At 49.1% G+C, this 26503-nt stretch overlaps 1 protein-coding gene across 7 annotated transcripts in view; it reads right to left on the reverse strand.

Annotated features, from left to right (window-relative positions):
* lin-28 (protein lin-28 homolog) overlaps positions 1-26503 on the reverse strand; it is a 227686-nt gene that overhangs the window by 154775 nt on the left and 46408 nt on the right. For 4 of the 7 annotated variants that reach the window (XM_065449334.2, XM_065449335.2, XM_065449331.1 and 1 more), the window contains exon 2: positions 2327-2377. In XM_065449334.2, the coding sequence (XP_065305406.1) occupies positions 2327-2349 (23 nt within the window). In that variant the 5' untranslated portion in view covers positions 2350-2377. Of the gene's footprint in view, positions 1-2326; positions 2378-2519; positions 2745-26503 lie in introns of those variants that run through there. The other 3 variants (XM_070538785.1, XM_065449332.2, XM_065449330.2) reach the window with 3 other exon arrangements.

Consider the following 26503-nt stretch of genomic DNA (forward strand, 5'->3'; position numbering starts at 1 on the left):
TATTTCTCGTTTTCTTTTCGATTCCTTCCCTTTCACTTTTGTGATGATGTAGCCTCTGATTGGTGCAGCCAGGCGACGAGGCCACGCGATGTTTGAGCTGAGCCGTCCCCGCTCGTTTTTCAAACGCGCGAGCGTGCGCGCGTGCGTGTTGGAACAGCGATTCGCGACAGCGCATCGCCCACTCCCCTCCCCCCCCCGTCTACCATCCCCCCGCCCTCTCTCTCCATCTGCCCTTCACGTCACGGCCACGGTTTCGGGACCCACCTCTCGGCATTGATCTCGCGGCAGCCTCGGGGCGAAAAAAAAATTCGGCGCGTGGACCGACGTACAAAGAAGACCGTCCGTCCCGACCGTAGCTTTCCCGGGACGGGGAAGGGGGGGGGGAGACAATGGATGCAGCCAGCCCACCTCCCACCATGGTCACTGGGTACAAAATTTTATCGTGAATAAGTAAAAAAAAGAAGCTAGGGCGATGAGCCGGCGTTTGTACATAATGCTGTTGTCGTCACTGTTGGCCCCGAGCGAAGTAGGCGCGGGCCAAACTATACGAGATACGAGCAATCGTGCGATAGATAGATAGGGCGCACAAGACAAGCTTATCTACGGAAACTCTGGCGATGCATACTTTGAAGTCAGTCAACAGGCGTAGTGTGAAACGTGCCTTTGCTGAATTCCCCGCTGATACGGCACCGCCGGCGTATACGCCAGCGCGACGCCACCGATTTCAAATCGTTTACCTCGTATTTGAGCCGTTCCGGCGTCGGAAAATCACGTAGGAAATCGCTCGTGTGAGCAATTAGAGTGTTTTGTTGCATTATAGAGCGCGCTGCAAGCCTACCTCGGAGACCAGCGATTAAGCAGACCTATGCAGGCGCTGTCGAAAGCAGTGTAAGACAATTAGCTTCGGGAAAATAGGGCGGCGTTGCCCCTGACGTTCGTTTCTGCGCTTTCATTGCTTGTACAAAGACCCCCCCCCCCCCCTCTCCTCCCTATCAGAATGCGGCAGGCCTTTTTCTCATTGCAGGAACGTACTTAATTTAGGAATACAGCTTCACAATCGTCTTTGGTGTCCCTTTGATGGACTCAAAACTATTTTTCGCGCCTTTCACTCACTATCGGCAGTCTCAACCATGATCCGGCATCTTTGGCGGATTCCTTGGAGATCGGCTCAGATTCCACCGCGTGACATCGATTTGCTTTTTTTTTGACAGCGAAAGTTTTTTAACGGATTGTCACCGTTATCGATTCGTCGCTCGTCGCAAGACGCACTTGTCGCGTTTAACTAACGCAGCTTCTCATCGTTTCTCAACTTCGAGTCGTTACGCAGCTTCTTTCGACGTGCTGGCGAGCGAAGATGGCGGCCACGCGATGACGTCAGTGCAGACCATCTACTCGAGCGCTGCAGACTCGAAGGTGGCGTGAGAAGGACGCCACCGAAACTGTCGCCATCAATCCCTCTTCGTGGTTTCGACGTCTTCATTCCGTCGTCGGCGTTCCATTCTTGTCATTCCGGTGTCGTCATTCTGTCAGTTCCATGCTGCCAGCGTCATTTCATCGTCGCCTATTTCAGCTTGTAGCTTTCGTGCCACAGACTCCCATTAAACACAATCGGACACCTCGGAAGATTTACTAACTAACTAACTAACTAACTAACTAACTAACTAACTAACTAACTAACTAACTAACTAACTAACTAACTAACTAACTAACTAACTAACTAACTAACTAACTAACTAACTAACTAACTAACTAACTAACTAACTAACTAACTAACTAACTAACTAACTAACTAACGCTTGACTTCCACAACCTTCTCAAGCTGATTTTTGACAAACTCACTATTATTATTTTGCAATTTACGCTTTCCTTCGCAGTATACCATCGTTCCGACTTCGTGCTGGAGCTGTTTACAGAAAAATTAAAAACAATTAAACTATGGGATTTTACGTGCCACAACCACGATCTGATTACGAGGCACGCCATAGTGGGGGACTCGATCCCGATTAATTTTGACCATCTGGGGTTCTTCAACGTGCACCTAAATCTAATTTGACGGGTGGATTTCCACTTCGTCCCCATAGAAATGCGGCCGGCGTGTGGCCGGGATTTGATTCGGCGACCTCGTGCTTGGCAGCGCAACACCAAAGCCAATAAGAAACCACGGCGAGGTTACAGAGAAAATCCGATCATCGGTGCCTCCGAAGAAAAAAGCACAGTTCCAACTGAGCTTAGTTCAGTACAATGTAGTGTAGCTTCACTACACTGAGCGCATATTCGTAGTAGCATGCATATTGCATAATATACATGGCAGACCATCTCCACTTACCGTTGATACTGCTTTCCGTGCATCCGTTTGTGTGTACGATAACCTCGGAACCTGCAGGAAGGCAAGAGATAAAACAAAGATTAGCACGAGCCTCTATACCGCCTTACTACAAAGTCTCGCAGCGAACAGTGATTATAGGGCACCGCGCACTCAGCTATAGAAGGCGTTGCGGCTGTTTCAGCTTTCTACGTACGCGGTCGACGCCACCCACTGGGACTACCGCGGAAATTTGACGACACTCTGGACAGCAACGGACCCATGCCCGTTTCACGCTCGATCGTGCACGGATGTACGATTGTACTACCTTGGCAGAATGCGTAAACTAGCGATGAACGATTGCTATAAGGGCACCGCGAGCACGTATAAGGCCTCTTATATAAGGTTTGATCTTCTTCCGCTCGCATTGCGATACGTTGTCTCGGCGCTGCTGAATCAGTATGGAAAGCTTGAATGCGCGATGCCGATATATACGTGTGGCACCCTGCAGCGCGCCGATGTGACTGCGTCAGCAGCACGTGACGGAAATGGCATGACGAAAACGGGATGACCACGACAGCCGTGACGAAGACACAGCGACGGCGAAGGGACCGTGACAATGACACGACCAAGACGGCATGATGGCAATGGGAGGACAGCGCTCGACAATGTAAATATCTGTCGTCACTACAATGCGTTGGCGGGGGATAGTTGGTGCGAATCCATAATTACCTTGTTTAGCGCAAAACAACTGACACAAGAATGGCGGGAGCGGGAAAGGCGAGCGAAAGCGGGAGACCTCAGCAAGCTTTCTAAAACTTCTTGAAGGTGCAGCTCAAGACGACGAAGACAGAAGGCAGGAACACACAAGACAGCGCTTTGTGTTCCTGCCTTCTGTCTTCATCGTCTTGCGCTGCCCCTTCAAGATGTTCAACCAGTAACAACTCGCCCAAATGTCGATCCTTCTAAACGAATTTCTTGTGTTCTAGCGCGCAAGCTTTTGAATAAAGGTCTCCTCGGTCACGAATATATGGCGTCTTGAAGGGTGATAAATAAATAACGAGAATTCGTAATCACGTTACACTCCATGGACACGAGACATGCTTCCTCGTCTGCCCCCCCCCCCCCCCCCCATACTCTGGCCGTTTGGAAGGCTAAAATGACGGGCAGATATGCCTCGGCTTCAGGTAGATCCACATTTCCTATCATACTCGATGAATTCGAAAAATAATGAAGTCGGATAAAGTAAATGAGTCCGTTCAGTCGAACACCCGAAGCCGACAGACCCCCCGTAAAGTAACTCCTTCCTAATGGACAAGGCATTGGATAATCATACTTGCTTGCGACCGCTGCCAACACCACAATGGCTAACGCACGCATGCCGCGAACACAATGTTGAGGACAGATATTTTCATAGTCCGTATTTTTTTTCCATACTTTTCCTTTAGAGTGCACTGGAGCGCGTCTACACAAGCTCGCTCATAGAACACTCCGGTTTTAGTGATGCTGAGAACAGTTCAAGGGACAGGCAAGAGACTGCAGCCTAGTACGCGTAGTTTTACTTTCAACAAATGAGTTTGCTTACTGTTTTCTTCACTGGAGATAGTAAACCCGTTTAGAACGAACGCATGACCAAAGTTCGTTTAAGTTCGCTATATAGGCGAGTTTGGGTATACCGAGTTACTGAATATATCGAACCATCTTTTAGCACACAAGCCTGCTCGCTATAACCGGGTTCGACTCTGTGATGGACCACGCTGTATGGGCAGTCCAAACTGAAACACTGAAACGCAAAAAAAAGTCGATCCAACGCGCATATGATGGAATATATGTGGCGCGAAACTCTAGTGAAGCGGTAGCATAAATGGCATGGAAATAATTGCGGTGCGGGCACACTGGCGTTTATTGTCACTCTATGAAACGCTTGAGCGCTGCATATACATATGCTTGAACATATCGTCCACACTGTATCAACGCGCACAAATGCGCTCCTTGCTGCAACCTTACACTTCCCGTAAGCTACCATCTCCAAAAGTTTTTTTGCGAAAGGATCTGTTGGTGACGCGGCCTGACATGGAGAGCACCGTTTCCAGAAGGCGCGACACGCTTGAAAGAGGCGCCGAAAATACGCTCCTTGTGGTTGCAACCTTACGCGTTCGCGAACTCTGATTGCCAAACTTTTTTGCCGACAGGCTCGCTTTCTTCACGCCATCATCCTAATCAGCCTGGTTACGCCCACTGCAGGGCAAAGGCCTCTCCCATACTTCTCCAACAACCCCGGTCATGTACTAATTGTGGCCATGCCGTCCCTGCAAACTTCTTAATCTCATCCGCCCACCTAACTTTCTGCCGCCCCCTGCTACGCTTCCCTTCCCTTGGGATCCAGTCCGTAACCCTTAATGAACATCGGTTATCCTCCCTCCTCATTACATGTCCTGCTCATGCCCATTTCTTTTTCTTGATTTCAACTAAAATGTCATTAACTCGCGTTTGTTCCCTCACCCAATCTGCTCTTTTCTTATCCCTTAACGTTACACCTATCATTCTTCTTTCCATAGCTCGTTGCGTCGTCCTCAATTTGAGTAGAACCCTTTTCGTAAGCCTTCAGGTTTCTACCCCGTAGGTGAGTACTGGTAAGACGCATCTATTATACACTTTCCTCTTGAGGGATAATGGCAACCTGCTGTTCATGATCTGAGAATGCCTGCCAAACGCCTTCACGTATACGCACATAGCCATCATCCACCCACCGATACCCGCCGGCAGGCTGGAGCTGCAGAGAGGTGTGGGGGTTGTTGGAAACGGGGGGGGGGGGGGGGGGGGAGGGGGCGTACAGCTGGTGCAGTGACCCCGTCCACGAAATCGCAACGTGTATGGCGAAGGTGGATACCGTCGCGCAGAAACTGCGAGAGCGAAAGAGAAGGCCCGGTATCATCGTACACGCAGTACGTCGCCAACACGAGCCGCGCACGGCACATGGAACAAAGGAAGCCGCTAGCGGCGCCGGGTTGGCGCGCCATAAACTTCCTGCCGTCGCACAGGCGCCGAACCTTACTCTGCATGTGCCCAGCTCTCTTGCGTATCACGCGGCCACTGCTGTGAATGAGCGATCCGCGTGACGACGAGCGAAACGAGAAGCGAGCGCGGAGGCACCTCTCAGCGTGCGGGCGCGTGCTACTGGATCAGCGAAGTTGAGCTTGTCACACGGCTGGACTTTCCTCTCTCTTTAACTCCGTCTCTCTCTCTTTCCTTTTCGCTGCTCAACTTGCTCGGTAGAAGGGAGGAAAGCGCGCCCTATCTCCGACAGTCTCGGCTTCCCTTGGCTAGTTAACATGTCACCAACGAGACATACTCAAGGGACATGAGAGATTACTAAAATAGAGAGAGAGAGAGAGAGAGAGAGAGAGAGAGAGAGAGTTAGAGGTTGGGTAGATGAAAAGGAAACAGGAATGGAGCATCATGGCTGACTAAGAGTAAAGAGGGGAGAGGGGAAAGCACATAGAGAGCGGGTGTATATTCGAATCTTGGACTCAAAACTCGAGCTCTTTAAGGAAGAAATCTCTTCGAGAAAGCAAGTAAGCTGTAGGTGGGGCGGGGGGGGGGGGGGGTCCCGAAGGCTGGATATACAATCTCGCTGAGGGGGCTTAGATATAACTTGCTCAGAAAGCAGCTGCGAATCTGCAAAACCGAAACGAACGATCACCATGCCGAATCAAGCGGACAGTAAAGATCTGCCGGGTCTTACTATGATTTCGCTATCTATCTATCTATCTATCTATCTATCTATCTATCTATCTATCTATCTATCTATCTATCTATCTATCTATCTATCTATCTATCTATCTATCTATCTATCTATCTATCTATCTATCTATCTATCTATCTATCTATCTATCTATCTATCTATCTATCTATCTATCTATCTATCTATCTATCTATCTATCTATCTATCTATCTATCTATCTATCTATCTATCTATCTATCTATCTATCTATCTATCTATCTATCTATCTATCTATCTATCTATCTATCTATCTATCTATCTATCTATCTATCTATCTATCTATCTATCTATCTATCTATCTATCCTGTACCTGTCGAATCACCCTATTTCTCCCTGGAGACTCCCGAATTCGCACCAGTCCTCCCGATTATATGGAAGAGGCCATACATTTCCCAAAAATCAGCCTGAACACCACGCGCAAAAAAAGAAAAGACGTGCCATGCAGCATAACCGCACCGTAACAGTCACTATGCGCTAGGTAGCTATAGCTGAACTCAGATTTAAATTCAGTGCATTTCTGTGCACGCACTGTAGGCCTAACTTTTTTCGCTTTAGGTCGAGACATGCGTTGAGGAGTGCCTGTGAAGCAAAGGTCCAATTTGCGTCGCAAAATTAAGTTGGCGTCGCCTTTGTACATCGGTGTTATGCAGTGAGGCACATGAAGAGTTGAAAGCGGCCAATGTCACAGGATATACGCGTTCGTTAATTATACACACGCGCGTGCGCCGTTGTTATTAGCGCCGACACGTCTAATAACTGTACTGGCGGCCGTGCATATCTGTACTTGACGTTGCTGTGGCACAAAAAATTTCCTTTTCTTTTGTCGTGCCCTCCTGCCTTGGCGAATCTCCGGTATTTCCAGGTTCCCAGGTTGGGTTCATATCGTTTATAGGTGCACTAAGAACGCGCACTAAACGAAACAGTAATAAAACACGAAAAAATCAAAGTACCAAAAGATTATTCTCACATTCGACGAGATATGTTCAAGAAACGAAAAAAAGAAAAAAAAAACTCAACGCGGCTTCGTTCAGGTGACTTCAGCGATGCTCCACAGTGCGTCACTTCAACCACGGGAATGCACCAACAGGTACTTGAAAGTCATAAAAATAATGCACGCAGTCTCACAGCAGTGTAAAAACAAGATGAAGCTCACATTTCCTGAATATCACGACGAGGCACCAGGCGCTGGCACAGAGCGGGCACGCCGCGCTCTTCATCCCAACGACACCGCCACGCTTCTTACTCTAGTGTGCTACCGTGGTGTTCGGGCACGGCGTTCTGCACCCACAGTGACGTCACGATGGCGACGTAGAGTCACGTGTCCGCTATTTGGGACGCCGGCGGGGGGAGGCTGGCGCGATATTGTGTAAGAGGGGTGTGTTTTCAGCGACGTGTTTCGTTTACCTCAATATGGCAACGGAAGGGCAGCTTCCCTGTTATCACAAAGAGAGGGAAGGCGCCGGTCTATGGCGATCCTTTATCAAAGACCGTTTCGTTATGACTTTACCGCGTTTCGATAGCTGAAGTGTTGACCACGCTATAGTCGTTTAACAGCACATTATGGAAGAATAGTTAAGATGTATTGGTAAACTACACTTGTGCAACTAGCTTTAAAACAAACAAGAAAATGGAAGACTGACGCCGACTCGACCCAAAAGGTTCAGCGTCAGCTCAGCGTGATGTCACAAATTTCGACAACTTCTACCGGATACGGTATAGTTGAGCGTTACCCGCCATTGTTGCTCAGTGGCTATGGTGTTGGGCTGCTGAGCACGAGGTCGCGGGATCGAATCCCGGCCACGGCGGCCGCATTTCGATGGGGGCGAAATGTGAAAACACCCGTGTGCTTAGATTTAGGTGCACGTTAAAGAACCCCAGGTGGTCTAAATTTCCGGAGTCCTCCACTACGGCGTGCCTCATAATCAGAAAATGGTTTTGGCGCGTAAAACCCCAAATATTATTATTATTATTATTATAGATGAGCGTTTCTTCAGTGAACCAACACTACTTCGTATTCCAAAAGAACCAAGGACTCAACCTAGCAGATTTTCATCTATTTTCGTGCGTCCGAATATGATAGAATACATTTTAAAAACGTGACGCCCGACTCACTTTCATGCTCGAAATTCCTGGAAGGAAAGTGTCTGACCTCCCTTTTTCTGCAGTAACAACGAAATTGTTTTCCTCCAAATTAGTGAGAATGTCGAGCTGAAAGAATGCTTCGCCATCCTACACTGCCCTCAAACCTCGTTATAACGAAGCGGTACATAAAGAAATAACGAATATAACAAAGTAAGTGAAATTTCCCTCGCAATCCCCGCACAGATTCACATTGCAGCACATGTCGCAACGTATACAACGAAGCGGTCTAACTGCCTCCTTCAACTTCGTTATAAAGGGGTTTGTTTCACTGTGGTTTGCTCATTGCCCTTCAGTGTGCCTTTAGACATGCCTTGAAGAAGAGAGAGGGATATAAGAAAGGCACGAATGTTAACCTGTCAAGAGTCTGGTTGGCTACCCTACGCTGGGGGAAGGGAGAAGGGGAGAGAGAAGGAAGAGAAAGGGGGTATAGAGCTATGCACGGACAATACTTGAGTCGAAGTTCTCAGTTTACAACCCCCATTGTGGGTAATCGCACGACTTCCCCTCCAGTGTAGATCGAGTGCTCTCCGCAGCCCCGCCGTTGCCCGCCTGTCCAAGCCATCAACCACTATATTGCCGGCAGGAGGTGCGCCAGCCCGCGGCTTGGGTGGCCTCTCGCGGTCCTGACCAACCCCCGGCGGCGAATTTAAAAGATAAACACGAACCCACGACGCTCCCTGCTGTCGGAGCTGCGAGGAGAGGACGTCCTTGATTCGCCTTTATTCTTTTGATTCTTTCTTTTTCTCTGTCTGTTTATCTTCTTACGTTTAACTCAATTCGTAGCCGGGTGTGGTGCACGTGTGACGCTCTGTTGAATTCCGTGTGCGGTTAAGCTTGTCTCTCGTTTCGCACTGTTATCACATGGTATAACCTTCGTTAAATAAAATAAAATTAAATTCTGGTGTTTTACGTGCCACAACCACGATGTGATTATGAGGCACGCAGCAGTTAGGGGACTCCGGGTTAATTCTGACCACCTGGGGTTCTTTAACGTGCACCCAATACACGGTACACGGGCGTCTTTGCATTTCACCCCCATGGAAATGCGGCCGCCGCGGCCGGGATTCCATCCCGCAGCCCAGTAACATTTGTCAAATCGTCCACAGTTTCATAGTGAAGTGCACCCATAGCTTAATGTCACATCGCCTGGAGCCCCAGTTGCCTATTGCCCCCGTGAACCTGAGACGGCCCAAAGAAATGTCGGTGGTGCCAGCTGTAAGTGCGAAAGTTTGCACAATTATGAATGTTACATTTATAAAATTGTTGCATGAAAGCACTTCTTAAGTAGATACATACATATTTGAGGGGGACTGGGCGGCGGGGGATGGGGGGGGGGGGGGGGGTGCGGAGGTAATTGGTTATAAGACTGCCATATCAGTATCACATGTAGTGCCAATGGTCACTGAGCGCCAATCGTCTTTCACTCGTTGAAAGCAATTCGGATGAAAAGATAAATAGTGCAGTGCTGATGAGAAGGATAATTCATTAAGTTTTTCAAAGAGAAGCCTAACTCACTCGTTAAAGCATGCGTGGGTGTTTTTTTTTGTTTGTATATGACAGAATTCAACAAGTTGACTGGCACTGGAATGGTGAAAGCTTAACAAAAAGAAACGCCTCCCTTTGCAGATATGTTTCTCCGGATATCTTCAGTTTCCGTGTGCCAGCTTGTCTTTTATCAGAGTCACGTGATGGCACCACCCCGACGACTAATAAAGGTACGCCGTTTATCGCAAACAAGAACACGCGGAGCAGTCGCAGAACGCGCATTTCCGGAAACACGTCATAATATCAAAAAGTGCGTAAAACGCCCCGGGCGCACGGACTGCCTCGTCGAGCACTATATCTTCGCGACTCATCTCGCGACACCTCAACGACTCGCCTAGCTCTGAAAGTCATTTACTGCTACACTGACAGGGCTGGCGCGGGAGGACCCCGTCATCCGCAGAGTGCTCGCTCGTCTGCTTGTTGCTTCTTAAAGGGACACTAAAGTGAAAAGTGATTTCTTCTGCATCAGTAAATCACCGTTCTACAACACCAAAAACACCACTCTTACAACGATAAGACGTTTGGTAAGCCAGAAAAAGCGCAAGAACGAAATACGGGTGGCGACGCCTACTTAAGTTCCCGCACCTGGGGGCTGTGACGTCTTGGATTTTGATGGCATCTTCTAGGGCCTACTAATTATATATAGCGGTACAGATTGACTACATTGTGTTCTAAAGGAACCAAATATTAAACATGCCAAGTTTCGGGAACCTTTATTCAGCCAACGCGGCCCAAATGCGAAAACAAACTTTGGAATCCCTGACGTCACGCTGACGTACCGGCGCTGGCATTTCGGCGCGAAATTCAAATACTGATACTTGGACCTTCATTTTCTCATCTAATATTCAAACTATTTTCTTGAAATGACTGCCTGCAGGTTTCTCAAACAATGCTTTATTAGTCTAAACTGATTTATTGTTTCCCTTTAGTGTCCCTTTAAAGCACGAGACCGAATGACGACGTCCTCGAGGTCACTCCCGTCAGCCTTTTTTTCCCCATGTCAGAGAACGCAACCGCTCGCTGTGTGCTACCGGCCTGTCCAGATGCTGCCATTCGGCTATTGTCCAGATTCTCCTTTTTGTGTGTATGTGTGTGTGTCCGGGTCCTAAACGCACGCGCACCGAGCACACGAGCCACGCACGCACGCACCACGCGCCAGTGTGAAAGGTTCCGCCCCGTCATCGCCGCCGCAGGGTCAGCCGTGGACGCTTCGTGCACCACCGCCGAGCACGAGCGGTCTGCCAGAGCCGAATGCGGACGCATTGTGTACAGGAGGCCACGTCCGGCAGCATCCCCAGGGATACAGGGAGAGAGAGAGAGAGAGAAAAGAGAAAGGACCCCGTCCACCCCCGCAACGGTCATTTCGCTCGGACCCCGTTGCTCGGACCCCGCTCGGGCGGCTCAAGGCCGAACTTTTGGCTGCGCCGTGACTCGTGCCACGGTCGGTCCTCGGGGAAGTGCCGCTGCCGATGCTGCTGTGAGCGTTCCCGCCCGGTTCGCACGTATATCAAAGAGCGCGTGCACGCGCCGTGAGTCGAACCTCCTCCCCCTTTTCCCCGCTGCCCCCCCCCCCCCCTTCGCAGTCGCCCGCGATACTGGACAGCTTGCTGGGTTGATCGTGCGTTGTCCTTCCGTGCCAGGCCGCGGACACCTGACCCTCGACGGCGGGGAATCCGGAGAGAGCTTTCAGGGGAGAGCCGACCGACGGACCGCATCGACGACCAGGACGAATGCGCGGTGATAACCCGAGCGTTACGGAGCGCGAAGGCACGTATGTCGGCCTTGATACGAAACACGCGTGTTCGCATGTGCAACTGCACACGTGTTCCCCATTCTGTAGGTCCCTGTGCTCGTGTGCGGTGACTTTGCGATGTTGCTGACTGACTCTTTCTTGCGATACTTTCGTGCCACGTTTTGTCACAAATTTTGTGACAATATCATTATAATTAATTTTTTTTTTGGTAAGCGACAAGTACTAAGGTGGTGCTACCTAAAGGCACATATACCTCTCCTATTACACCGTGACAAGAATAATAATAAAAATAATAAAAAGACCAGACAGCGAGACATTAGTGGAGCGAAATGTACGTGCATGCACATACAACGCGTGATATCTGATGGCTTCTCATGCGTCTGTGCGAGCCCACGATGGGCGCCTGCGCTTCGAAAGACTAAAGAGGGCGTCACAAAAGCCTGCATTGTTTGCAGTTCTTTGGAATAAAAGCTAGCAGATCGCAAGTAAAATAATGAACGCACCTTACGAGAAACATCGGCGATTCACACCTTTCCTGCGTGCACTTGTGCACGTGTGCGCGCATGAGCCCGTGTTCGGCGTTCGTGTGTGTGCCGTGTGCTTAACACACTCTTCTTCCCTTCACCCACTTCCCTAACTAGGCCTCGAGCCATCATTTAAGCGTATTACTTTCTTTCTCTCTCTCTCTTTCTCAATGCGTGTACGTGTCTGTCTCTATTTGCTCTGGTGAACCTTATCATTTGCAACCATACACATGTGCATGTTTCTGCCGAAACATGCTTGCAGTGCCAGAATGGTCGCTGCGCAGGCATTCATAGAGAGAGAGAGAGAGACAAGTTTAATGATACGAAATGCTGAGAGGTCGGCCTGAGGTATATTCCTCTAGTCAGCTACTCGGCATTGGGGGAAGGGGAAGAGGGAAAGAAAGAGGGAAGAAGGATTTCTTAATAGGAAAAGTTTAGTAGGAGTCTTTTTCTGAGAGGAGTTGGCCCTCGAGCATTAAAGTCGGTGTGCTGCAGTTTGCGGCGGGCAGCACAGGCCGAAAGGGCAGTTGCATAGAGAGAAGGCTGAGAGGAATTAATTTCTCCATGTTGCTAGTAGGCGGGGAAATAATCAGCCCACTTCAGCAATTCCTTCAGCTCCGAATTCGTTTACTACTACAATGACAACCTGGCACAGAGGACGCTGTCATATGGATTGCTCGCTCGTTCGCTCGCTCCTCAAATATTGGTGACCTCTCTCTCTTTCTCTCTTATTCGCCTGTGTTTCTAAGTGGCATAATGTCGGAATGAGATTGAATACAAGTATGGAGGCCCATTCCATGCATATGCTGCAAATCGACTTATAAAACGTGCTGCTCGTGAGCCACCTTTCATAGTTTTCAGGTTGGCCGCTGCTCAACGTCAAACCCCTTGGTAAAGTTCAGAGGACTGGCTTCGTCCCTGGGTACATCCGAAGTAAATTGCTGGCACCGGGTGCAGACGCAGGAGCGGATAGACTTCGGACACTGGACATTGCCTTCACGTGGTTGGCCTCAGGTAAGAGTGATGGCTGGTGTAAGAAGCCGCCCAGGCCCGAAGTCTCCAGAGATACCCGACTTCCTTCACCCGAGGACGACTGCGGGGAATGACTCGGACAGCGCGGGGAGATAATAAAGCAACTCCTTTATGAGGATCACAACGTATTCGCCCGCTGCAACTGTAGAGGGTGTACCAGGCAACTTTAGCCAAGCTGTTCCAACGAAAAAAAAATGCTATTAAGGAAACACGGTGCAAGATACATGCATAATAACTACGGTGTTCTGTCGCCATATCTCTGACGACCGAACATTATAAGTCTTAAAACCAAGCCTTGCATCCTCCTTTTTTATATTCTTTTTTTGTTGAAGAGCTTGGCTAAAGTTAGCTGGTACACCCTATATACTACTTGTTGTGTCTTCTTAAATGCGCACACCGACGACGTCACTTTCTTGCGTAGTGTCGCGCACGAATCGATGTATACCTTTCTACACGCGAATGTTGTGCACCATATACTCGTATCTCGGTGGTTGGTGCGTCCGGTTCTTAACTGCACACTCCCGCAGGGGGTGGGGGGGGGGGGAGTGTTGTCTTCGACCCTCGGTGAAGGTGGCGCGCGAAGTTTTTTTCTTCTTTGTTGTCACGTGGTGAACATGAAGCTGAGAATTAAGAGGTGGACAGACAGCGAAGACAACGTTGACGTGTTGACGATCAGCGTATGCAATGGAACGGAAGAAAAACAACAAACTCAGTTTCAATCAGTTTGACAGTATTAAGGTAGTAAAAAATATCGATACGAGGCATTTCTTTTTTTTTCTTTGTCCAAGGGCAGTTACCGGCCTTCTTATAGCGTAACAGCACGATGAGTGAAACAACGAAGAGCGAAATGAAGGAAGACAATGACAATTCTGGCTGTCCGTGGGATATTCAGCGCAGCCGTCGCGGGCTATATTTATGCCTATAGTACAGCCGCCCAGTCCGCGTCGAGGCACAGTGCATATAGACACCAGACGCGTAAGACAATCTTTACGTGAAATCCAATAAAAAAAAAAAAACAAAGGAGGACGTGCGCATCAGGCGGAATGCACGCAGGCTTCCCTCAACAAACGCTCTGAGCTGGCGCGCGAGCGAGCCGACGTCTTTAAGCCTGCCTCCCAAACAATGTCAGACACAGATGGATCCGGACAGCTACAGATCGAGATCGCAGCCGTTCCCCTCTGTCTCTCTCTCTCTCTCTACGTGTATGTGTTCGTGGTCTCTCTCAATCACTCACTCTCTCTCTCTCTCCCCCTACGTGTATGTGTTCGTGGTGTGAGCCTGTGCGCGCACAAACAGTGGCGAAAGAGAGGAGAAAGAAAGGGAGAGACAAAGACAGTGAGAAGGGGGGGGGGCGAGAAAGCGTGATGGGAATCAAAAGGGGGCGAGTAAAGGACATAACGGCTCCCTACTCGCCTACTCCCCCCGAAATCTTTGCCCCCGATACACACAGACACACAGCACACCACGGAAGCGCGCGTTCTTCGCGAACGACGAATGCGGGCCGCTCTCACTGCACTGGGTAATATCAATTTGGACCCCATTCGGAGATCCCGCCGCTCGCCTCCTCCCCCGCTTATTTCTCGTGATCTCACACGACCGGCGCGGCCGACGATATGGGCCGGCTGTGGTCTTCTCTGGCCGTCTCCTCTAAATGCGCCGCAGTTCGCTCACTCACTCACTCTACGTTCTTTTCTACACACGAACCATTTTTTGCCTTCTTTTTATTCTCTACGTTCGTATATGTGTTCCAGTTGCTTTCGTGCTCCGCAGTGCGATGAAAAATCTTGAAGCACCGCCGCGATACTCAGCGTCGCGCTGGCGGGGGGGGGGGGGGGGGGGGTGGAGGGGGAGGGGGGGCACGCCGTGACTTCCACGGCGCTGTATACGGAGCGCCGAAATCCCGCGCCACATCACATAAGCGACCCGGGCAAAAACGAACGGGCAAGAAGAACACCCACCGCGGCGCACACACACACTCCCCGGGCCTGGATCCCACGCTCTAGCCCGCGAGCGTCGGGCCGCGGGACAAATGAAATAAGAGTTGTCGGGCGCAATTGCCGCGCCATATGTATGTACACGGCTCGATGGAGAAGCCACATTTGTCTCGTCGCAAATGGGCTCTGCGTATACGTACGTAGTGTGGTATTGTCTACGCCGTGCAGCTTTCGAATTTGTTTTCTTTCATTCGCTTTCTTTTTCTATATCTCTCTCTTTCTTCTCGGAGTCGTTCGTGACTTATCGGGGCAATAGAAAGAAGTAAAATGGCGTGCGCGTGATGTGTTGGGTCAGTTGAACGGCCCGTTTGGCACACGGCGTCGCGGGCTGGCGCTCCAAAAGTCGTCTTTTGTACGGCATGCTGGGTCCCCCCTCCGTGGCGGCACTATCGCCGTACAGTCGTCATAATCATAATCATCATCGTTCCAAACGCCATTAAGAGGAGGGGGGATGCACGGGAACCAAGCATCAGGAAGAAATGAGATAGAGATAGAGAGAAAAGAAAGAGAGGAAGAGAAAGGGAGAAGGCATACCAAAGAGATTTGGCGTCACGGACCATCGTGGACCGAATCCACAAAGCTATTTCGGTCGTTACAATTTTTTTGTCCTTGACTGACCGGTTTCGCCAATATGTCCGCAATAACGAATGGCTGACGTATTTTCTCATGAAAAGTTATTTCGTATGAACAACTTTGTGAATAGAGGCCCGTATCACTCTCCAAGACCATCCTCCCCATCCTCCCATGTTACGAGCTTAAGTGCCCGCATAACAGACAGGCAAGACGAAGGCGATAAGTTTTGGAATACTGATTTTGTACCAGCGCTTCTTCAATTGAATAAACAATAGAATATAGTTAGGATGCGCAGCAAGTTGTGTCAATTAAACGCCAGAAGTGAACAATGGGGCGATCTCTCCCAGATCTGCGAGCAACTCTGATGCAGGATACCCCATGGTAAAATCCCAAGTGTGACGCGTTCGATGCACTGCTTGGTGCGCCAACAACAGCGTTCACCAAGTTTCGAAAAAAAGTTTACCTGTTTGCAGCAGTCGGTGCAGCCGTGTATGAGAAGCGTCGTTTGTCCCATCAGGCGCCACGTGGTACCACGTATCTCCTGCTTTATCCAAACTGAAGTAAGAAGAGTGCTTCCCAGAATGCAAGTCGACGTATATAAGACTCAACGCAGATTGAGCGTTGCTGCACGTAAGATAAAACTCCTGGAATGCATGCACCTCGAGTCCGCCTTCCTCAGGACTGACGCACCGTCCTTCAATGTGCGTCTAAAAGTTGGAAGCAGTTGGAGTTCAGTTGGAATTGCAGCTATTCGTGTTACCGAGTGCACGCGTCATCCGTAAGTATATATTATATACGTATATTAAACGTATATTATACGTACGTATATTATACATACGTACGTTATACGTATATTATACGTATGCCGTTTCCTCGACTGCACCGCAGAGGCGTAAAAAAAATGTTCGCGCTATAACAACTCAGCTTTTAGGTGCTGCGTAATCCAACGATACGGCTTACACAATTTTCCAGAGTTGCGCTGCCCGACTGCTGTCTGAGAAAGCAGCTTTACAGGAAACACGAAAATGTGAGTACAGTAATTGTAGCGTGAGGTGATGCAGACGTATCCTCGCGAGAACTCTCCCGCATTTTTCAAATTGTAGCTTTATAGGACCAATTATATTTCTAATATATCTGCTGAAACCAACACTGAAGGCAACAAAAGTCAGTATAAACTCAACAACATTCCTATACCTTTTTTTGGTAAGGTATCGGCGTGCCACAACAACAAACGCTATTCCGCCATGAAACACGAAAATGTGAGTACAGTAATTGTAGCGTGAGGTGATGCAGACGTATCCTCGCGAGAACTCTCCCGCATTTTTCAAATTGTAGCTTTATAGGACCAATTATATTTCTAATATATCTGCTGAAACCAACACTGAAGGCAACAAAAGTCAGTATAAACTCAACAACATTCCTATACCTTTTTTTGGTAAGGTATCGGCGTGCCACAACAACAAACGCTATTCCGCCAAACCCAGGAGACGCACGAAATACTATAAAGAAAACCGCCATTCCCAAATGTAGCCCACCAAGAGATATAGAATGTGGTTTGTGCCCGAATGGTTTACTCTCGACTGTTGCTCGCCAAAGCAGCTGGGCAAGGAGCACGAAAGGACGGACGCAATAGGCAAATTGAGAGTTGCAAAGGCATACTCGCACAAATCTTTCGTGGCATGCAATTACATCTCAACGGCAGGTCAATTGAATACAACAAAATATCGATAGAAACACCACAAAGATGCATCCAATTACATCTCAACGACAAGTCAATCGAAGACAACAAAATATCAATAGAAATACAACAAAGGTGCTTACGGCGACTTTTGTGAGGGATGCACGTACTATACAACTACGGTGCAACGCCGTTGTACCACCCACCCGTGAGAGGCCCGAACAACTATAGCGAAAACCGTCCTTCGCAAAAAAAAAATAAAGAATGGCCCCTCAGAAATGGGCTTGGTCGCAAGAAGGCCCGTCCCACGCACAAAGCACGGAGGGGCGTCGGGCTTTGCGGTGGTGAAGTAACGGGACATTTTGATTGGCGACTGAAAATTTCAACTTTTCATTGCTCTAAAACGGGAGAGCGCCGCGCTCCGCGGTTCGGCCCGCCGGGGAGCCCCTCCCTTTTTTTTTTTCAATGCGATCGATACGCTACGCTGCGCGCGCCCTTCTCCATTGAAAAGCGTTGGGGCGCATGCGCCACCGAAATAGAAGCGTGCCAAGAGGTACAGCCATTTTGACTATGCGCGGGGAGGGAGATTGTTCGTGGCTGAAAGAGAGAGGAAAGCGTTAGAGGAGGTTAAACCCTTAAAGAAAGAGATAGATAGATAGATAGATAGATAGATAGATAGATAGATAGATAGATAGATAGATAGATAGATAGATAGATAGATAGATAGATAGATAGATAGATAGATAGATAGATAGATAGATAGATAGATAGATAGATAGATAGATAGATAGATAGATAGATAGATAGATAGATAGATAGATAGATAGATAGATAGATAGATAGATAGATAGATAGATAGATAGATAGATAGATAGATAGATAGATAGATAGATAGATAGATAGATAGATAGATAGATAGATAGATAGATAGATAGATAGATAGATAGATAGATAGATAGATAGATAGATAGATAGATAGATAGATAGAGAGAGAGTGGTAGCGCATCATTCGTTCAAATTTTAAGGCGTTAATACTGAAGTTGTTCAAGTTGTACGGCTGCCAGTACGCCTAAGCCAGCTTTACCTGCCTGATGTTAACAGCGCAGAGAGAAGAAAGAAAGATACGGTAGCGCATCATTCGTTCAATTTTGAGGCGTTCGTAGTGAAGTTGTTCCTGAAACTGTACCGCTGCCTGCATGCCTAAGCCAGCCTTACCTGCCTGGTGTTAACCGCGCAAAACGCAGACGGGAATGCGAGACAGACAGCGCCTGTGGTGTAGTCTTCTCGTCTCGTGGCCCGTCTACGTTTTGCGCTGTTAACACCAGGATGGTAAACCAACAAGCCCAAGCTGCTATTCTAGCTTTACCTGGTTATGCTGTACCCGTGAATTCGGTTCAATTCAATTGAATACAAAAACATGGTTAAGTTGGTCTCCTCAGTTAGGCTTGCCTCGTTGAGCTTTCACAGCCACACTACACTGGACAGCTCAGCACTGTACTATCGTGCACTAGTCACACAGGGGCGCCCTTTTCTTCCACCTTTAGGATTGCCGTTAGACGGCCACGCAAACAGAGAAACCGTAGGTCTCGCGATGAATGCATGTATACGTACTCGATACAAATGTATGCATATCTATAAATGAGTGATGAACGTGTTTACTTATGCACCTAGCCAACGCGCAAGTCATTAAGACTGCAAGCGTAGCGACCTCTAGGATGCGAGACTGCAGCCGGATCCCTGATGAAAAGAGCAAGGTTTAGACGGGACGATCATGTTTGCTGATCGGAGAAAACAACAAGCGTACAACGTGCACGATACGAAATCAACGGCACCGCGTGCCTGTGCAAAGAAAAGCCGTGGACAATGACAGCAAATATTCCGAGATAGTAAAACGCATGTAAGTAGGACAGCCTATTTTCAACGGAACTTATCGCTGAAAGTAGAGTCGTTTATAAATAAAGTTATTCTCTGTCTCTCTCTCTTTTACTCGTCACGTCTATCACAGTGACTGTCATGTATCACGCGAAGCCACGCCTTTCGCGTGACGCCCGCCGTGATATGTAGGCATGTACTCCCAACACAACAGCGGCCGAATTCGCAAACCGTTCTTTCTTAAAACTTTTATTATGATCTGTCGGCAGCCTTCGCTAATATAAATTTCGCCAGCATGTTTAAACACTCCCGTCTTTCTCCTGTCTTCCTCCCGTCTTCCTCGCGCAGTTTAAAATTTTGCTGAATCTATGAAACGACTAGCCCGACAACATGCCTTACTCGTGTAACACGTGAAGGCTAAAGCCTGCTGCGCACGTGGTAACGCACTGCGTTATACGATCGGGGAGGTCAGACTTCTTGCAAGGCACAACGAGCCGCAGCGTGAAGTAAACGTACGGCGCTGTAGGTCGACCTCCTGAACGACACATGCGGGCACCTAATGTACTACTAATAGGTTCTTTCGTTCTCTCTTTCTTTCTGTATTTCTTTCTATCTTTCGTTCCTTCTTTCATTCCCTCTTTCGTTTCTTCAATCATACTCAGCCATTGCATCATTGCTTGCGCGGGTGTGAACCGTTCCTGATGATGGTATTTTTTGCTTCGCTGAACTAGACGCCGCTTCTTGCGGGTGAGCCATTGCACGAGCCACTGAAGGCTTTCGCCTTAATAAGCTTGCTGTCACTATTGCACGGCTGTTTTGTTCATACGAACTAGATCTGGAGTTTTGTGTCTGTGTGTGAATACGAACCTAGTACAGTAAGAATAACGTGTTGTGAGACTAACACTACATATACCAGATGGCGCTCTTTGGCCACACCTGGCCCTTGCGCCACTAACCAACACGCATTCGTTCATTCATTCATTCATTCATTCATTCATTCATTCATTCATTCATAGCATTATACTATATACACGTCGCGAGCGTGATTGTGCTGGGACGAAACCGCTTTAAAATTCACGTGTTACTTCGTCAACGGAAAGAAATATATATGCCTTTATTTTCACGGTCACGCTACACGCAGAAGGCTGACACTAGCAGGTTGATTGATTAATTTGATTAACGTTTGATGTTTAACGGCGCAAGGACCAGGAATGGCCAAAGAGCGCCATGCTAGTGTTACAGAGTTCGTCCTAGTCTGATGGTTTCTGTGAATTTAATGTGACATGGCTGTAAAGGGGCCTAAAAGAGTTGGAGTAAATTGCATAAAGTCTACGCGTAATAAAATTGTGGCAATGATTATTGACGTGTAATATGAACACTAAAATGCATTGGGAAAATAATGGTACAATATACAAAATATGTGAGATGCTAAAATTTTCTAGAGCACTTCTGCCTCACCAGAGCCCTTGAAAGCCAAGGACCTAGAGGCATGGGCTATACAAAGAAAGCTATCGTAGATGTATACTCTTGAAAGAGGGTGCACTACGGAATTTATGGGCTTGTAACGTGTAGCACAACATCTTTCAAGAAAGCGAGGACTGCTTTGGTCTTAAAAAGCGGTTCTACACCAAGAAACATGGCCGGATGCAGAGGTACATGATGGCTGTATGCAAAAGGAAAATGTTTCCTCCTGTCTCTTTCGGCTTCCCGGCACTCCAGAAACCAGCAGGTTGACGAATGTTTTCCAATGAATCGCGAGTTGACGCAACATGCATACTGCGCCAGTTCCACATTCTTGTATACGCTAGTGAAGCTCACACGATCAGCACAGTGCTCCAGGCCAGCTTTTCTTGAAGGGGCAAAACCATTACCTCATTTGTTACGTCTTTTTTTTTTCATTCCGCCCTCATCGGAATGCGGTCACCACTGGCGGGATCGAACTCACGACCTCGAGCTTAGCAGCGCAACGTCATAGCCACTATAAGCTATTGCGGTGGGTGCATGCAGAGAATAGCGCAGCCGTCAAGAGCCCTCATAAATTAGCAAAGCGGTAGCGTCAGCAGCGTCGTCAGGCGGTGATACGGGGAAACTGGCCGCGAGAACTTTTACGGGGCAACTTTTTTGACGGACACCAGGTCGCTGAAGAGCAAACCTTGCTGAAACACCTCTTCGCGTCTTTTCCATATCTCACCGAGCGCTGATATTTAAGCGCTGCACAGAATCACTCGTTGAAATGCATCTTCATTCTGCTGTCTTCGTGTCAACGCTGCGAGTACCTGGTTTACAGAAGAATGTAGATAACGAACCACGGGAGGAAATTATTGGGAAGCGCAACGACCAGTTGAATCAGGCGGCGACGCTGTTTTCCACAATCTAGAATCGAGAAGGAAAAAAAAAACAGAGTGGCGAAATGTTTACAAGCGCGGTTTGGTCAGATCATGTGGTTACCTGAATTACTGCATCAAAAAACGACGACGACGACGAAGACGACTACCGCACAAGTGGGCTTCCCTGCACAAAGCCCGTTAGAGGGGTAAAGCCAGCTTCAACGAGTACTTCGTACTCTCGTGGGCTCGTGCACGATCATCTTCATTATAGTTGCGCCGCGTGTAACTTGTGACGCCGGCATGAAACGACAGCGAGACAACCAAAGTGAAGGCTTTCAAAGTTAATTAAATACGCGAGCTGCGATCGTGCCGCCTCTTGGCGGTGCTAAGTGCGCTCCAGCCTCAATGTTGCGTCTCTTTAAATCGAAGTCGCACAAGCAAGCACGCAATTACGCACACGCACGCACACGCACATTACAGTACTAAACTACTACACTACACTACACTACACTACATTAGATTACATTACACTAATAAACGCGGAAAAATAAATGGGAAGTTTATTTTCTGGTGTGTTGTTCAACTTTCGTTCGGGTGTGATATTACCGTTATTGATAGCTCCTCGCGCCAGAAAAGCGTAGAGGCTCGCTCTAAGCAATGCATGGTCTCCATAACGCAGCGCCATGGCGCGGTGCACGCGAACACTGCACGCCTTATAACTCGCTCGCTTCTTCCAGAGGAAAGCGAGAGCGCCATCGAATGAAATTGCGAAGCCCTGCACAAGGCTAGGAAGACGCGAACGCCGGCGTATCGAGGGAAAAGGCGATGGAGCGTTTGAGGAAAAAAAAAAAAGAAGAGGGAGGAGGAGGAGGGCAAAGTGAACGAAAATAATTTACGGGAGGAGACGACCATCGAGCGAATGAAAAAAAAAAAGAAATGTCGAAACGAACACTGCCGGCCAAGGAAACGGGGCCGGCCAAAGGGCGATAAACGGCAGAAACAACCGAGCCAGACGGAACGCGAAGCTCCGGGGCATTAAAGTGCGCAAGCAATATAAGACGCAATGCGTGGGGAGGAAGGAACAAATGAGAGGGAGGAAAACGGGAATGGACAAAAAAAAATAAAGAAGTCGAGAGTAACAAATAAGAGGAACGCAGGCGAACGCGTCCGTAGGAGCACGGAGCGGATAAAAGGAACCGTCCATCGAAAGCGTGCGGAGAGCGAAATGGAGAGGGGGGAGTTCGCTTAGAAACGGGAGGACGAAGGAAAAAAGGGAAAAGGCGCGCTGCTACACGAACATAAACAAGCGGCGATAAAATTGAAGCCGGCCCGAGAAAACTGGGAAAAACTATTGCAGGCGGCGACGGCGGCGGCGGGGGAGTTGGAAAAACGCGAGGGAAATGAAAGGCGAGTGCCTGAAAAGGGGAAAGAGAATTTTGGGGGAGAAGGGAGAGAGCACGCGAGGAGGCGTTGTGCGCGAAGGTGAACATGGGAGTCGAGCGGGGCGGTAGGAGACGCGTGGCAATGTTGCCCTTTTATTGGAAACAACGATAAACGAGCAAAAAGGAATACGAAAAAAAAATCACATTCGCGCAGCCGCCGCTATATAGAAAAACGAGGCGAGGAGCGAAGTAAAGAAAAAAAAAGCGCTTGAAGAAACAAGAGGGGAACGGCGGGTGGTCCGCGAGGCTGGAGTGGGAGTCCGAGGCCGGGGAGATTGGGAAAAAAGGGGAGGGGGAGGAAATAAAGTGCGCAATTTTTGAGAATAGACGCGATTGGCTGCCAACGGCCGGGCACGTGATCGAGACGAACAGGATCACCATGGCAACCCGCCGCGCGCCGGGAGCCGACGGGCAGCAGCAGCAACAGCAGCGTGCGCCGCGTTTTCAGTTTTTTACCCGTCGCGCAGCAGTTCCCGTTTCTTCCCATCCCATCCCCCTTTTTCCTCTTCGTCTCCCCATTCTCCCTTCTAGCTGTGCTCCCGTTACTTCGTGCCGACTTCCCTCCCCTCTCTTTTTTCCATTCCTCTCGCTCACGAGTTCGTCGGAGCAGAATGGCGGAGACCTTTCTCTTTCCCTTTAAAGTTCCATCTTTCTCCCGGCGCAGCGCGCCGAAACGCCCGAGCGGCTCTCAGGTGGATGAGGAGAAAGAAGGTAGATGGGGGAAGATGGGGGAAAACGAAACGCGATCGAAGAACGAAAACGGCCTGCGCAAGCTTTGCGGAGCGTCGGCGGCGGGCGCAAACTCCAATAAGACGAGCAAGCATCAGCAACAAAAGAGAGGGTAGCAGGGATAGGAGAGGGTAAGGCGGGCGGCCATCGGACAGGAACAAAATTATAGCGCGCCCCAGGACCGGAGACAGCAAGAAGCTGCGGGCAATACATACATAGATACGACAACGAGAAGGTGAAATGAGGAGGAGGGGGGGATACGGGAGAGGGGGTGGACTAAGAAAGCGATGGCCCGAGCGAAGGCGATGGAGTCGAAGTGAAGGACGAAAAAAAGAGTAAGACGAAGAAAAGTAGACGGAAAAGCGGAGACCTGGGCGAAGAAATAATGCGAAGAAAGGAAAAAAAACGCGACGCGAAGCGAAGCTTGAAAGCGAGGCGCAAGTAGCGCTGGAGTGTAGTGAAGTGTGCCAGTGCGACAAGGGGGGATAAGAAAAAAAAACGAAGGAAAGGAGAACGCGCGGATAGAGAGTCGGGAAAATGTATTAGTTTCAAGTGAGGGGGAGAAAAAATAAGGAACGACTCGGGCGCAGGGAAGAAAAGGAGGAAAGCAGAAATAAGACGAGAGCGTAAAAGGGGATAGAGAGGAAAAAGAAGTGATGAGGAAGAAGCTGCGGCGTTGTTATCCGCGAAGGCGAGCTTTCTTTCTTTTTTTTTTTGGAGCGTCGTCGGGATTGGTTCAAACTGGAAAAAAATAGGGTGGGAAAGAAAGGAAGACGGAGACCGTTTGGAAGGAGAATCGAAAGATATAAAAGAAGAAGAAGCCGCGGGGAAAGGGTGATCGGAAGAAATACTAACGAAAAAGTAAAGCGACGGCGAGTGCGAAGGCGACGTGAAGAAGCGTATAACGGCCGGATCAAATCCCTTCCCCAAGAAGAAAAGAAAACGACAGGAAGGAGTAAAAGGAGGGAGGTATCCGACACTCTCTAAGAAATAGGAAAAAAGATGGGGAAGCCAGGGGAAATAAGAGGGGAAAGTGGGTGGTATGAAGGGAAGAGATAAGCGGGATGAAGGAGCGAGGGAGACAGGCGCAGCCAAGAAACGGAGCTTTCAAAGTGAAAAATGTTGCCGCGACGTACAGAGGGGCGAGCGTTTATACTAGCCTATTTATATTTATACACGGGCACTATACGCGCGGAGAGGCTGGCGCGCGCGCGCCCGCGAAGGTTTTTGGAAGGGGAGGAAAGCGTGGATGCCTCCGCCACTGTTGCTCGCCCGCTTGCTGCTGCTGTTGCAGCGACCACGCAGAATGAAGAGAGGCGATGCGAAGAGAGAGGAGGATGTGGAAGATGCTGCGTGGTGCGTGGAAGTTATTTCGCTCTCTTCCTTTTTTCGTTTTCTCTCTCTTACTCTCTCTCGCTCTCTCTCACTTTTGTTCGCTCGCCCGGCCGAAACGCGAAGGCAGGCTCGAGTAGAAAGATGGAGAGCGCGAGGTCCAAAGAAATGGAAGTTGGAGAGAGGAAAAAAGGGAAGCGCGGGATGGGGATGGGGGGTTCGAGGAAAAATGATGCGGAGGCGTTCACTGTTGGACAGGATAGGAAAACGACGACGTTCGAGAAGCGTAAACATTCTCCGCCTGCTTCGGCTCTTTCTTATTTTTTTGTCTCCCATCATTCTCTCTCTCTCTCTCTTCTCTTTGCTTTGTCTATTTCTGTCTCGTTCTGTTCGCAACGACGTTTCGTTTTACGTTACTCTTGCACGGTTGAGACGAGACGCAAGTGGAAATGAAGAAAAAGGTGAAGACGTCGATCTATTAGCCCGCGCCTTTTGTGCAGAAAAACAGAGCGGAGAGAGAGACGAAGGAAGGGGGAGGGCAGAGGGGGAAGAATGGGTGTGAAAGGAAGAAGCCTGTTGTTGCGTTGCGATGAACAACGAATGAGGAAAGAGGGGAAGAAGAAAAAAAAAGAAAGTGGACAGACGTGCCAATCTCAGCACCGTAGATCGGACAGCGCTGCCAAAGCTATGCGTCCCTCTCCAACACCCCTCCCACCACCCCCGGGCCGCCGCCGCCCAGCCACGCCGCCCGCTTTCCACCTATGTTCATCTCTTCTCGGTCCACCCCGTATATATACTGCCACGTTCGGCACGTCTTACAAGCGCTGCTGAGCGGCGAAGGCGACACGCAGTGCTGAGCTTTGCAAAATATGACATCCCACAGCGGGGGCTGTTCAGTCCGGCGCTTTTGCAGCTCTGTGCCCGCTGCTGTACCCCGAGGCAAGATGTCGAGAGAGAGGGGGGCGTTTGGTGCCAATTGATGCGACGTGGAACAAGCCTGTTCTCCGCGAGCTTTCGGTGTATTTACACGACCGTGTTTTCCCCGCGCACACAGAGGCGCAAATCGTGCCGAAACCGGACGACTCTGCAGCCGGGCGATTGGCTATGGCATTTTCGCATCGCGCTGACGCGGCTGACGGTAGCACCACTGCCGCGTCGAAGAAAACGGGGCGAGATTCAGTTTCGCAGCGAGACTCACGTCACGCCCGCGGCATATTCCTTTGTTTGTTATACTTCAATTAACTGCAGCTCATACTCTGACTCAAGCAGAAGCGGATTTATAAAAGAAAACCAGAAAAGGTACCTACAAGAAAGGGCACATAGGCAGAAGCAGAAAGAATACACGCTGACAAAGCATCATCGGTGACCCAAGTATTAAAATAAGATTGTTATACAAACACCTATAGAACTATAAGCGTACATGAACATCGATATGTCGCGCCGTGGTATATAAAACGACTACTTGGTGAACATA

This window comes from Dermacentor albipictus, chromosome 5, assembly GCF_038994185.2.
Source record: "Dermacentor albipictus isolate Rhodes 1998 colony chromosome 5, USDA_Dalb.pri_finalv2, whole genome shotgun sequence".
Taxonomy (NCBI): domain Eukaryota; kingdom Metazoa; phylum Arthropoda; class Arachnida; order Ixodida; family Ixodidae; genus Dermacentor; species Dermacentor albipictus.